The sequence below is a fragment of the Trifolium pratense genome, linkage group LG6, assembly GCF_020283565.1.
Source record: "Trifolium pratense cultivar HEN17-A07 linkage group LG6, ARS_RC_1.1, whole genome shotgun sequence".
In the NCBI taxonomy this organism is placed as follows: Eukaryota; Viridiplantae; Streptophyta; class Magnoliopsida; order Fabales; family Fabaceae; genus Trifolium; species Trifolium pratense.
This window is the reverse complement of record NC_060064.1, coordinates 8,160,131-8,175,265: the sequence shown is the minus strand read 5'-3', so window position 1 is coordinate 8,175,265 and position 15,135 is coordinate 8,160,131. Positions and strand designations below refer to the sequence as shown.

Sequence of the window (15,135 nt, the reverse complement as noted above, 5' to 3'; positions counted from 1 at the left end):
TTTTCTTCCAAACTTTTTACCAATTCATTTAACACCCAACTGACAAGCCTCGCATCCATCATTAATTCTGAGTATAAAGCTCAAAATTAATTAGCTTGTCTTCACAAGTATTTTCTTCTAAGAAAATATGAGATTCTCAAAAATTTATTTGAATTAAAGGTTTAAAAGTTATGACCACCAAAAGCAATTCACATTCCAACCAAAAGTTAAACCATTTATTTTGGTGAGCAATTTGAATTGCATAAATAATTTTAATCAGCTTAACCTGAAGAGATAAATTGATACTCCAATTGCAAAGCCAACCCACAAGAGAAGTTAAAACTACCTCAAAAGATGCCACAAGAAGCAAATCACATGAAGCCTTACTCATCAATAAGCAATAGGAGGAGTGAACTATCTTTCTAATAAAACTATCCCTTTGATAATTCAACTCTTAAACATAACACAAAATAAGCATATAATAAGTATTTAATTAGCATGCAGATTTTTAACTAGTATGAATCGACATTTAAGCCACTAGAATTTGGTCTAGTGGTGAGGGATTATGATAGTATGATTAAGATTTTGGATTCAATCATCAGCTTATTGTAAAAAAAAAAAATTGACATTTTAAATATTTTTTTTAATAGGGTAAATAGTGTCATACCCCCCTGCAAAATAGGCGAGTTTTGCGTTACCCCCTGCAAAATATTTTTTTGAGATTACCCCCCTGCAATGTCAAGATTCCTTGCGTTACCCCCCTGGCTCAACAAGTGGACATATGACATGGACGAATCTTGACGTGGCATGACACGTGTAAATTAATTTATTTTTTATTTATTTTTAATTGCCAACTCAGTAATTATTTATTTTTTAATTAAAAAAAAATGAAAAAAACTTTTTTTTTACGGTAACTTGTTTTTTAAAGAAATCTTTTTTTTTTTAAAGAAACTTTTTTTTTAAAAAAAACTTTTTTTTAAAGAAACTTTTTTTTTTAAAGAAATTTTTTTATTTAAAGAAACTTTTTTTTTTTCGTTCCGTTCATATGCAGCGATTGTTCTTCGTTTTCAATTTGGGGGTTAGGGCAAAGCGATTGTTCTTGCGTTACTATGTGATTGCAGTTTTTTTTTTGGGTTACTCTATTATTATTAGTTATTATTATTATTATTATTAGTTTTTTGGTTACTACGTCATAAAAATATAACAACTTTTAAGTTTTTTTTTTCATTTTTTTAATTAAAAACCCACATTAATTAATGAGTTGGCAATTAAAAATAAATAAAAAATAAATTAATTTCCATGTGTCATGCCACGTCAAGATTCTTCCATGTCATATGCCCACTTGTTGAGCCAGGGGGGTAACGCAAAGAATCTTGACATTGCAGGGGGGTAATCTCAAAAAAATATTTTGCAGGGGGTAACGCAAAACTCGCCTATTTTGCAGGGGGGTATAACACTATTTACCCTTTTTAATATAAACATTGTGAATAAGTTTATACATTCATCCAATCATATTTTACGATATAAACATTAGTATATGTATAGATTTTATTATTATGAATGCATGTTTTTTTTTTTTTTTGAATCATGAATGCATGCTTATTAAACTTTATAATGGGTAAGTTTTAATATGGATCATTTCATCAACTGATCCATGGTGAACAAGTCATGAATAACATTATAACGAATACGAATTTTACAAAATTCACCGTTAGATTGAAAGTTTATATCATATAGATCATCCATAGAAAAGAAAAATTTAGAAAAATTGAAAATCATTCGTATGATGAATGATTTTCAATTTTTCTAATTTTTTTATTATTGATCTATATGATATAAACTTTCAATCAAACGGTAAATTTTGTAAAATTTGTATTCGATAGATCACTTGTCCACGGTGGACCACTTGTGAACGTGGTCCAACGTACCATTAGCCTAATGAACCTAATTCAATTGTTTAACTCTAACAATAGAGTTGTAAATTCATATATAATCTTTTTTATTATTTTTGTTTTTTATTTTATATTTTTTTATTGAAATTTTTATTCGTATAGATTGTTTTGTTCCTATCTATAATCTATTTTATTCCTATTTTTAAGCATATCATATTTTTATTATATTTATCTTATATTTTTTCTATATTTTTTTTAATATTGTTTTAGTGAAATTACAATGAAGGATATACAACTTGGAAAATGGTTATTTTAAGCATATCATCTTTTTATTGTATTTATTTTATATTTTTTTCTATACTTTTTTTATATATATTTTTAGTTAAATTATAATGAAGGATATAAAACTTGGAATATGATTAAACCTACTAAGGATAAATTAGTAACTTTGGTAGTAATTAATTTTATTATTATATTAGATAGAAGTGGATATAAAATACTAAGATATGAGGTGGAAATAATTATAATATGACAAAAAATTTATTGGATTAGGATGACATTATTTGTTAGAGATTTGTTTGTTTGTTTGATGAGGATAAAGAGGAATATATCGTTGTTTGGAGGATTATGTGAGAAAATATAGGGATACGAATTACCTTCTTGAATAATTTTTTTTTAATAAATATTATTATTAATGGTTTACATCCATGATTAAAAAGGTGCAATTTGGGAATACTCTAACCGAATCTTATTGGCGGCTAAGAGTGGGCCAAATTCGCAAGCATGTGGGCTACCCTATTAGTATCCCTCTTAATCTTTGGAGATTTAGTTGAGAAATATAACATAGATTTAGTTAAATATGTTTTTTAAAATAAAAAATATGAAAATTGGTCAGGTCGGCCCATCAGGCCATGTAGCCATTTGCTTATCGGGTCGGACTAAGTGGGTCGAGCCATGAAGTTTAACGGATCGACCCACTTAAGCCCCTTTATATGTCCTGGCACCCCGGGTCGGCCTCTTTGACAACTCTGACTGACAATATTTTTTTTTATGCAAACATTCAATTGTAATCAAGTGGTTGAACTTAAGAGGTTGATGAACTTTTGTTAAGGACAAATTATTTTGTATAACTCGAGTCAGAATATTGACTTTTAAGGCATCCAGTTCTGTTTTGAGTTTTTCTTTTTTCTCTATGTTGCTTTACTTCTTCACTTTGTCTTTGGATCTCAAAAATCTCCTATAAACAGCTGATGCATGCCCTTGGCTCTGCATTTGGAAGTTTTTTCTCCTCTAAATCTTAACAACATCATCAAGAGATGATGATGCATTCTTACCATGCTCCATGATAATAGTATCTTCTTCATTAGTCCATTTTGTTACCTTATGCCCGGTGAGATCATTTGACAAAACAATCCCAGCTAACAAAGTTCCTCTCTCGTTCTCATTTTCGTTGATGGTCTAGGTCCCGGTATCATCTAGAAGATCGTCGATTAAAGCACCATGTTTTTAAAATATATTATATTGAATATAAGCTCATCATTACATTTTTATTATAAATTTTATATTGAATTAAAGCACCAAAATAAAAAATAAATAAGTTCTTAAAAATTGATATGAAATGAGTTAATAAAATAGAATTACACTCAATGTAAGACAATATGATTTTTTTACCTGTCTTAAGATAATATATTTATGAGTTGTGATATGTTCACTCCAAAAGTAACCATGAGATGGGTTATTCTACTTAATAATTCATTATTAACAATGAATTTTATTAATCTAACCATCCGATCAAAAACTCTTATTAAGTAGATTAACTTCTCAAATTTGTATAAATTTTTTAAACTATTTAGATGCATCACTAAATAATTTCAAATGAACGTATAATAAGCTTTTAAAAAACATAAGTAAATTTAATTAAAAAATAAGTAAATATCGATGGCTAGATTACCTATAAATTTTGAATTTAATTATATAAAATTTTGTGTGTTTGATCATTAATATATTATAATCATAACAATAATCAACACTTTTGATAAATAAATAAAAACACTTTTGATAAAATAAAATTATTATTATTAATATTAATATCGAATTATTAAACGACTTAATTCGTCACTTACTCTTAGATTCAATGCATCTCTGCTACGTACATATAAATTTATTATAATGAAATAAAAAAATAAAAAAAGAAGAAGAAGAAGAAGAGTGAAATGGAAAAGTAAATTAGATGGTAAATTTTATAGCTATTATGCATGCACATATTATTCATCGATGGAATTCAAGTATTTCTGGAACCCCTCAAAGCAAATGCATGAACTGCTGTTATTCACAAATCACAATATAGTTGTGTAAAAGGCGCACTATTAGTACATGCTTTTATTTATTTTTTCGACAAAAATGCATGAACTTTTTCTTTTTACTAAAAAAAAATATATGCATGAACTGTGGTCTTATCTTCATGATAAAAGGTGTCCTATATAGGCTATATTGGATGATTTTTTATTTTATTTTTTACAAAAATGTTTGAATTGTGAACATATATTGTGTTACATGATTATTATTTTCCGGGATATGTTTTGTTAAGGACAAATTATTTTGTATAACTCGAGTTCGAATCTTGACTTGAAACTATTATTGATCATGTTTTACTTACCTTCAAACCAAACTCTAAATTGTGGATATTTTCTCCTAAAATTGATATTTGTATATGGCATACATCATATAAAATTGATATTATAGTAACATAATATTTCATAAAAAAATTGACATCATAATATAGGATATTAATAAACTTATTTTTGTAAACCGTTGATAATGGTTATTGAACACACATAAACAATATAGATCTTTTTAAGTTCATGTAATACAAGTATGATCAATGCCATAGTCTAAGTCACGCTTCAAAGCCATTACATCCACCATAACTTAAAGCCCTGCAATACAGTGTATCAATGCACATGAACACAGTTAACACAGAATGTATACAGATGCTACCTGTTTCGGTGACGAACATAGGGGTTTGTATTATTCAAGATTGATAATGGATACAAGTATGATCAGAGAAGAAATTGTTTCTCTTTACAAGATTGAAAGAATTGTCTATAGAATGGATGAATTCTGTATGTAGAACCAATGAAAATTGTCCTCCTTCTTCTCTTGAAGCAGACCCTATTTATAGGCAAAAAATCTCCTCTTCCTTCTTAAGTAACTGCCTTGCTTGTAGAGAAATTCAAGGGTAGTGGGTGGTTTCCTTTCCTTCTTCTCCAAGCTTTTTCCTTCTTCTCTAAACTATGGTGATGGTGTTTTTCACGTGTGATAATAATGATGGGAATCAGGGGGAAGAAGATATTTTGTTGTGAACCATATGCACTATAATATTTGAAAATATTAGTTTCTTAAGTGCAAAATCATAATGTAATAGTTGCTTCAAAATAAAAATAATGTAATGGAGGTTGTGAGTTGTGACCCATCATTTATCTATAGTTTCCTACAACTTTTTTTTTAATAGCAAATGAATATATAAACATGTAGAAAATAAAACTACAAATAATTCGAGAGGTACATCAAAGGAGCATCATAAGTACTCGAGACAAAGACCACAAAAAAACAAAGCTGCCTAAAGCCCTAGGGGAAATAACAGAGGAACTCCCCAACACCTAAGGGCACCAACCACAAAAGGACTAAAGAAGGGAGGCTAACCACCGGAAAGAACAAACCAACCAAGATCCCAACAATCCAGACAAAAACACTCCTACACTAAGATATCGAGTCCAACATAAGAAAGATTACACCTCTCATAAAAAGAGCAGGGACTATTAAGTTTTTACCTAAAAAACATTTTCAAGAATTTCACCCTATCCACTTAATTCTCAACCAATGGAGTGGTTTTAATCTAACATATATTTGAGAGATTAAATCTAAATTTATAAGAAGGTGCTCTCAGAATATACTTTATGCTGAGAGCCCAGTCCTACCGATGCTCAAAAACAGTTTCAATACCTTCCGATTACTTAAAAAAGGGTTTGCACTTGTTTAAAATAGATTTGATAGTTTGAACACAGATCCATCAGCTTGTATATGAACTTCTTGAATTTAAGTCAATGTATAGAGCAAGAGTAAGGTGCACACATTGCAGAAGTTTAAAGGAACACTTAAACGGCTAAACCTATTCATATCTTATTATTTAAAAAATAGAAGCAATCCAGACCCGCTTCAAATTCACATAATGATTTCCTGGCTTCACTAAATTGAGATTGAAGCCAAACAAATGCATTAACATGAAGTAGCATTCTTGTTACACCATTTCCAAAAGCTAGTCTGTTTCCTACCCTTTGAAGGATGTCCAAATTTATGTACAAATGAGATCAATAAATACTATAAGCATAAATTATTTATCCTTCTTATCCTCAGGCAAAGCAGAAGCTTTGCAGATAGGACATAGTTTCTTCATAGATAACCACTTTTTAATGCAGCTCACATGGTAGTCGTGTCCACAAGTTTTAAGTGTCCCAACATCATCCATGTTCTTGTACTCTTCCTGTAAGTTTAAAAATAAAAAAATATGCACCTGGTTAATGTCATCCAAAGACAAAAAGTTACAAATCCATAATGAAGAGAGAGAGAGAGAGAGAGAGAGAGAGAGAGAGAGAGAGAGAGATGTAGAGAAAATATGAAGGAGAGGATCCAAATCCAAGAAAAACATACCAGACAGATCACACAGCTTCCTTCATCCTGACATTGGTCAGATGAACAATATATTGTTTCCGTCAAACACTTGGAAACCACATCCTCAGACAATCCTGTGTTCACCTGGCCAATCCTCTCCCCAAGTGCAAGCAGTTCCTAATGAAATCAACCATAAAGTAATTTAACAAATTTGAAAGTAAATAACACTGATTGTAACACAAGAAACTGTAATAGTAATCACCTCATAGCTCATGCTATCTACGTCCAACCTCATGTCTCTGTGCTGATCAAGCATATTCCTAGAACCATATAGTGAAGCACGCTCAACAATCATGAAACCCTGAAAACCCAAAATAAATAAATAAATTTGAGTCGGTAGAAGAAAAGCTAGAAAGAACAATTTTGCAGCTCCTGATGAATACTGCAAAAAAGAAGTAAAGCTAGAAAGAACAGCTTTGCAGCTCCTGATGAATACTGCAAAAAAAAATTACTGCAATGGAAGCAATTTGCTTAAATTGTGCAAATAAACCAAGCATCCCTATTCTCTACCAAAAAAAAAAACCAAGCATCCCTATTTAAGGTTTTAAATATATGATGTGCAACAGAACACGAGAGCAGGTGTTATAACTGTCAAATTTTACAGATATATCCTTTAATACTGACAAACAGAATTAGAGTTCCGATATACTGACCGGTACCTCAGAAGCAAATCTAGCATGGAGACTAGCCTCATCAGCCAATGCTCTATATCTTTCACTCGAAATTCTTGACCTTCCATTTCTATCACTGTTCCGCCAACCAATAGTGGTCAACGGCCTAGGATGTCTAGAAGGGTGACTTTCAGCTACCATGGGCAATCCATTATTTTCTGAAGGTGGATGTCCCAGGCGCAAGCTTGAAGAAGCCCTATAAGCTGGAGCGGATCTTTGAGAGTAATTACTTCGTGTTCCCCTAGCAGTCTGAGTCAAATTTTGAAAACTTTGAGCAGTAGTAGGATTTCTGCTTGTACCATATTCATGATGGAAGCTTCCGACATCTAAAGTAGCATTACTAGCAGCAGTAGCAGCAGCATTTCCAACCGGGAAGTGACTTGTCTCAAGACCAAAAGTACTAGAATCTGTATTTTTAGATAGATTGTTTAGACATACAAGCAAGGAGAATATAATGTTTATGTTTTGATTCAAAGATTTATTGACCACAAACTAACCTGATAATAACACTCTTCCATTAGCAGGAGTTACGTTCATTTGGCTCCAATCTCTTGTCAAAGAGGTAGAAACCTGAGCTGAAAGATCCGCCAAGCTAGAATGGCCGACTGGTGGGACATTAGGGAACGAGTTGTGTGAATGGTTATTTGACAAATGGGTCCTAGACAGGTTGGATTCCAAATCAAGTGCAGAACGGCTCCTCACGTTCCTTACAGAACTCTCACCCTTCATTGAGAGGCCAGCACCTCTGAAATTGGGTGTTGTCATAGCAACATGATCCCACGGCATATATTGAGAATCCATATTTGGCTTCTCTGGCCGTGATTCTGAAGGCATAGGAAGATCAGTTGAACTCCCAGCATTGAAATATCCACTTGAACTGCCTCTCTCATAGACTGAAGGAATTCCAGGGCTCTTTCTCTTGTGATGTCCTCGTCCACTTCCCATTGTAAGATCAATAAAACCACTATCAACATGAAATGCTTGTCTATCATAATTGGAAGAAGAAGAAGGCTGGTGTACATAGTTTTCAGACACTGTAAAGAAAGGTCCAGCACTAGATGAATGCATAAAATGATTGTTAGAAGTGCCTGGTGTATCCAATTGATGAGGAGGAGGAGGTACTTCAATGTTGAGTCCAGAGGATGCATATCCATTTGACCTTGTGTTGGCATTCCAATGAGAGGGGAAATAAATGTTATCTATAGATATATTTTCCACAGGATAATTGAAAGAACCATTCTCTGAAGAGCTGGTCCCCCCTGCAATGAAGGTTCATTCAATATGAGTGATATGGTTTCGTGCAAGAAATGCAGTTAATTGCAACGAAAAAAAGGCTAATGAAACAAAATCAAAGTGAAAATAAAGCATATTGATTTAACATTACCATGGTTCACATGATGTTGATCAGTATGCATTTGATTCCAATTTTGGTCAGCCTCACCCTCAAACATTGGAGATGATGCATTGTATAGGTGTCTATGCCCCATAACTGTTACTTGCAACCCCAAAAATTGAGAGTATTGAGTCAGATATGCAAATAACTCAACCTACAATGCAAAGACCATTTGAACAAGTTCAATATTTAAAAACAAATAATTCAAAACAATCGAGAAAAACTACAACCAAACCAAAAAACTTTTGCAAGAGACCAAAGCATCTCTATGGGTACAACTTATGAAGGAAAAAAAAACTGTTATTAAATACTCAAGTGTATCAAATGTCTAAACTATTATGGTTCAAACATGCTCTACTGGTGCTGTCCAGCCCTGCATTATCAGATATATACCAGTACCACACATATTGCTAATACAAATCCACTGAAAATGATTATGCAAGAAAATGACAATGCATAAACTAAAACTTGTATGGATGCCAGATTCAATTCAAAACAAAACATCAATGACAACCAAATATTACATGTAAAACCATGAGTAAGTAGTATATGCGAAGAGTAAAGCACTGCTGAAAATGTCATCGGTGTTATTTGTACAACAGAACCCATATGCATTCAGATCTGTGGAAAGAAAGTTGGACCAGAAGTTACAACTCCCAAAAGGTGAAATTTTAGAAGTTAAAAGTTATTGGTTCTTTCTATCATGAACTGTAAGCAGCATGTCAAGGGTAAGAACAAAGTCAATAACTGTAACTACTGACAAGCGCAGCAGGGCTCACTACTTAGAAATGAAGTAAGATGCGTGGGAAGAGTAAGTTTTCCATGACCTTCCTAAGTAGGAAAAGAGTACTACTGCAGTTACATATGAAGCCAAACTTTCCTTTCCCACGTACAGCATATGAATAAATACAACCACTATTTCCACTTCCACATCACTATCACAATTCCTTAAATTTCTCATAAGGCCCTCATTAGGATTCACTAATGCCACTTCCACATCACTATCACAATTCCTTAAATTTCTCATAAGGCACTCATTAGGAATCACTATTGCCACTTCCACATCATTACCGCACTTCCTTAAATTTCTCATAAGTCACTCATTAGGTTTCGCTACTTTGTACTTTTTATTAAACCCTTTATAGGGCCCAAGGGTCTAGCAAACAAAAAACAACCCACAGAGACTACTGATTTTCTTTTGACTAAATAATTAAAAATTCATATATGAGATTGATGAATATTAAGATTCAAATGATGTCTTTAATTGTCCAACAGGTCAATGCAACCATTCGAAGGAATATGACACTGCCAAAAATTGCATGAAAAATGAAGGTAAGCTTGGAGAGTAAAATGCCATCAATAGGCATGGGTGAAAATTGAAGTATAAACAACAGCCACAACAATTCGACCAAAGAGGAGAATCACCACAGGCAATTATTTGTGGAGGATGAAAGGAGTTTGCAACCAATCTACTGAACAAGACCATAAACACTAAACACTAGCCACTAGTGTCTCCTTAATCATAATGAATAACCAATGGCCCAAATAAGCCGACTCACTTGAAGCCAATTTACTCACGCCTCTATCCACTGATACAGAAAGAGCACCTTCTCGTCTGAGGCAATAAAACAAAGGAGGGAATAATGAACACAAGAAAGAAATACAACATTGTTGAGATTTAAATTAGATGATGGATCCTCACTCTAGATGTTTATTAATGGAAGCAAAAATTCAGATTTAACTTAATAAAAAAAGGAGGGATCAGAAAATTGGATGACAACCACATCAGATATTACCTGGGCTAGGTTTAGCAAGTGTTAGAAGTGTTAGCATTTTCTAATCATTTCCTGCATTCGAAAAAGATAATCAACTGTGCAGAGGCAACAAACAAAGAGCAGCGAAACACTCCTATTTGTGCCTTCTAATCAGTAATCAAGACCAAAGAACTACAACAACAAATTAAGTAAATCCTAGAGACCAGCAAAAAATATACAATTTCATACAAAACTTGTTTGTTTAAAACGAATGGGAAAAAATGGCAGTGAAAATCTCTTTTAAGAATTAAAATAAAATATATGTCCTTTGAGTTGGCAGAAAAGGCAAAAGGTAGGAAATGTATTGATAAAAGCATACAGAACAGAGTTTGCAAATATAAAAAAGCAGTTTACTACTAGACAGAACATTGACAAGAGAAATATTAAAATAGAAAACTTACATTGGTGCAATAGTAGGTCAAATACTATCATTATTATTAAAAATTAAAATAAAAATCTCATTATTTTATAAAGCAGGAGATTCAAAAGAATCAAAACTTGGCTTACTTTGAGAAAACAGAGAAGGCCTCACATAACTCGTCACCCTTAATATACTCAGATAATTCAAATGAACCTATTTGCAAAAAGCTTGGCAAATTAAAATCAGCACATGTATATGTATTACAAATTTTGATCATATGCCAACAAAAATAACTCGGTTAAAAGCTCTATCTTCAGCATTTTGAAAAACTCAAAATAAGTCATTCCGAACACACTGAAAACTCACTTAACTGTGAAGCTTTCTTAAACCATTAGTTATAGAAAACAGGAAACATAAGAAAATAATACAGACTGACAGAGAATTAATATATCAAAACATCATGATAGAGAATTAATCATTGTGCTTTCAAATTATAATGGTTTCAATGTTAATAGTTTTGTATATGATATTTTCTTTCTAGCAAATACATCCCTACTTATGTTCATCTTTCAAGATATGATCCAGTGGCAAAATGGCTTTAACACTAAAATGATGGAAAAGCTTCAAAGTAAGTAGTATGGCTTTCTCCATCTAGAAATGTTCTATTTACCATAAAATTAACAATCAAAACACATTGCCCATCTCCAAGCCTAATCATTTTTCTTCATAATCAAACACAGGTTTTTGTCCTCCTAGACCATCCATTTCCCTTTAGTAAGGCGACAGAATTTAAATTAGGATATGTAGGCTTGATCATGGAAGTAAGATATTTTGCATCCCTTATTAATTGGCAAAGCAACCGGAAGAGTGCCCTGCAATTTGGTTAGACTATCAACATCTTGACATTGGTTTCACTTCATTCCACAACATTTAGAAATCATAAGTGAAGATTATGACCAACTCATGCTTATCAAACAGCTTCTATGTCCACAAATTCAAAGGTCCAAATCCAAAATATAGCATCATCCTGACTAAACAAAACCCACCATGGGTTGTTGAATTATTGGAGAACCAACTGTTAGCAGAATTAGAAACTGCGCCAACATAAAGGGCAGTCAATGTTAAGAGTGGATGCACAGTACTACAGCAGCCACCACCAATGGTATGCACTAAAGGTTCAAACTTTCAATCTGCATAACTGTAGCGCATACTTGACTACTGTGAATGCTATATAAAATTTTGTTCAATGTATAGCTAAGCTCATTATACCCAACCCCACTAAGTAGCACCATCTCCAAAGCAGATCCCAAACCAAGAGAACAGGACAAATTTGACTAGAGCATTTACAAGTCACAGGGCAGATATTACTGAGGTTTGCCAACATCCATATCTTTGAACCTCAGAGCACCGACAAGAACAATGATATGTGTAAAGTTCCACAATACAAGTCACAGGGCAGATATTACTAAGGTTTGCCAACATCCATATCTTAGAACCTCAGAGCACCAACTAGAACAACGATATGTGTAAAGTTCCAGGACCCTCCTTAAAATTCATGTAACATCCCAATTCAACATCTTGCATCACTAGACATTGGTTGTCAACAAATTTATGGCCACAATATCTTCAGCATAATTGCTAGGCCATTTCATACCAAACAAGCATCCAATCCCAGAAGATGGATATTGCATGTTCAAGATCTAAAGGACACATTCCATATTAACGAGGCTTATACAATCTTCCAATTAACAAAGGTTCGTTGGTATAATATTCTTTCTTCATCCTATAAGAAACTGGGCTTACTACTCCATAACTGCGGCATATCATCATGCTAATAAATCCTGAGAAAATAGAACATGCCAATTGTCATCACTTATGAGTTCTATAGTTACCCCATTAAACTAAGATTGAAAAGGACCTACAACACCATCTGCAATTCAGACAATGTAATGGAATGGGCCAAATGAAGAAGAGTTCACCCGTTCCCATAACCTGCACAACGCAGATGCGAAGGCAAAACCAGTTTTTGCAAATGGCAACAATAATAAATTTTTAATGTATAAACCCATAGAGGGGTGCAAATTATTAAAACCTTTTTAAAAGATATATCAAATATTATAAAGAATAAATTTCCAATTAACTCGCATCTCACCTGCGCTTGAAGATGTACAACACACCAACAGCAACAAGAAACCTGCATTATAAAAAAACCATCTAAACCTAATTGATTCTAAGAAAATTTAATAAATAACAAGACCAAAAATCTGCAGTAGCACCAAATATACAAAACTATAATTTTTTATAGACAATTAGTATAAAATATCAAAAATATAAACAAAATTATGAGGACTAAAAATCATGAACCACGAGCTTAATGACGCAAATATGAAGACAACCAAAGATGATATAACACAGACCAAAATAATATTATTTTCTTCCCTTCATATATATAAGACAATGAAAGAAATTCTAACGAAGAGTTAGTAGTGTATATGAAGTATCAGTATGAACTACATATAATGGACATTATGTACATCCTGTAGTATAAACAAACGTTAACAATTCGTGGCTTTTTCACTTCTATTATAAAGAGATGTCAAATGTGAAAGCTTTCCATCACATAGTAAAATCATGCAAATTTGAGTGATTCACAGCACTTCAAATCAGCACCAAATTGTAATGAGGCATAAAAATATATCCACTTAAAAAACCAACTACCACAATCAGATTCCTTTATGAACAAACAAGCACACAAAAAATATATATAAATCCACAACCATGAAAAATAACAATGATGCCACCACACACACTTGAGTCTCACCATAGAGACTTTATGTATTTATATCTGTTACATAAGCTAAGGCAAACAAAAAATACAAATCCAGGAAAAAAAATCATAGAATAAAAATTCATATAAATAAATTATTATATAATATAATAAAGTAATAAACCATAGGATTTCATGAGAAATCCAAAAATCTCAACCAAACAAAGCAATCTGAGAATAACTAAAATCATCAATACATAAAAATCAAAATAAAGGTGAAAACTATGATTGATGATGAATCAGAAGCAAAATAATCGAAAATCAGAAACTGATCAAGTAAGCGATTCGAGTTACACATACAAAAAAAAAGTACGAAACATAAACCGTAAGAAGATGATTATGATGATGATGATGATGATGATGATGATGATGATGATGATGATGATCAAAAAGTAAACAAAATTGAAAACGGTAATCATAGAGAATCGATGTAATAGAATCAGAAATCATAAATGAGAAGATAAAGGTGGCTTACGAATCGGAGATGGAAGAGGAATCGGTTGAGTAACGATCTGGAAAACGGAAGATGAGAGAGAGAGAGAGGAGAGGAAGAAGGAAGGATGGTGTGAGGGGTTTGTTTGAAGAAGGAAGGAGACAATGAAATAAAGCGGTTGTTGTTTATAGAGAAAAAATATAAATAATAAATAAATAATAAAAAGAAAGAAACAAGAGGATGAGAAGAAAAAGAATTTGTATATTGAATTGCACGGCCCAATTATTAACCGGTTACCGATACAATGCGTTAACTGCTCCGTCTTCTTCACATACTATTACTCTGCCGTTTAAGATTTTCTTTCCTTTTATGAATCAAAAGGTACCAAATCTAATTATTATCATAGATTTTCTATAAAAAAATAAAATATTTACTACTTTTTTAAATTATTTGTTATCATCTCATAGTATCAATTACTAAAATTACTGAGTGTGGTCAATAATTAGTTGATTAGTGACGATTGATGCTAAATTTAGTAGGGACGACCACAATTTGATCATCGCATTCAAAAATTGTGTTTATACTATTTTTTTATAAGAAAAATATTAAATTATGAAATATAAATATTGAGAGACATAAAATCAGATTTTATAAATTCACACAAAAGTGAAAATCAGTCCAAATGGATGACACATAAAACAGAAAAAATATAAAACTAATAAATTATTCTTTTTTTATTTTTTTACAAGGGAGACTGCTAGGCCAGATTACAAAGAAATTCTACTATTGAAATGAACACCAATATTATCCTTCCATAAAAGATTAATGCACACATATGGAGGGTTATTTAGATTATGAATACCCCTAGGTATAATAAAAGCATCTAAATATTTCAATCTCAATAAAATATATTTGACAGAAATAGATAATATTCATTTTCTCAGCATGTAAAGTGTAGATTTCAACATAAAAGAGAAAAATATAATATATTTTGACATATAAAAAAAAGTAGTATAATTCAAAAATCTCTTATTAAA

General features: G+C 32.0%; 1 protein-coding gene across 15 annotated transcripts; it reads right to left on the bottom strand.

Moving 5' to 3' along the window:
* Window positions 1-6,019: 6,019 nt before the first annotated feature.
* Window positions 6,020-14,327, bottom strand: LOC123892936 (probable E3 ubiquitin-protein ligase RHG1A). Of its 15 annotated transcripts, none has more exons than XM_045942836.1 (9): window positions 14,141-14,272; window positions 12,991-13,032; window positions 10,985-11,051; window positions 8,655-8,759; window positions 7,768-8,529; window positions 7,259-7,677; window positions 6,802-6,900; window positions 6,579-6,716; window positions 6,020-6,411 (listed from the first exon to the last, which is right to left on the bottom strand). In XM_045942836.1, exons 4-9 carry the CDS (start codon window positions 8,755-8,757, stop codon window positions 6,262-6,264), a joined length of 1,671 nt encoding a protein of 556 aa, XP_045798792.1. In that variant the 5' UTR covers window positions 8,758-8,759; window positions 10,985-11,051; window positions 12,991-13,032; window positions 14,141-14,272; the 3' UTR covers window positions 6,020-6,261. The 15 variants fall into 15 exon arrangements, with proteins under 15 accessions (XP_045798792.1, XP_045798778.1, XP_045798779.1 ...); XM_045942822.1 differs by lacking the exon at window positions 14,141-14,272 and adding an exon at window positions 11,509-12,679 and having other exon boundaries at window positions 7,253-7,677; window positions 12,991-13,034; XM_045942823.1 differs by lacking the exon at window positions 14,141-14,272 and adding an exon at window positions 11,509-12,679 and having other exon boundaries at window positions 12,991-13,034.
* Window positions 14,328-15,135: the final 808 nt, after the last annotated feature.

Bases quoted from the DNA above. Each gene is read 5' to 3' on its own strand.
- LOC123892936 (XM_045942822.1), bottom strand. From the start codon at position 11,556: ATGATTAGGCTTGGAGATGGGCAATGTGTTTTGATTGTTAATTTTATG. The intron at 11,052-11,508 runs GTAAATAGAACA...TTTTGCAAATAG, and splicing joins TTTTGATTGTTAATTTTATG to GTTCATTTGAATTATCTGAG. The intron at 6,717-6,801 runs GTGATTACTATT...TGATTTCATTAG, and splicing joins TAGATAGCATGAGCTATGAG to GAACTGCTTGCACTTGGGGA.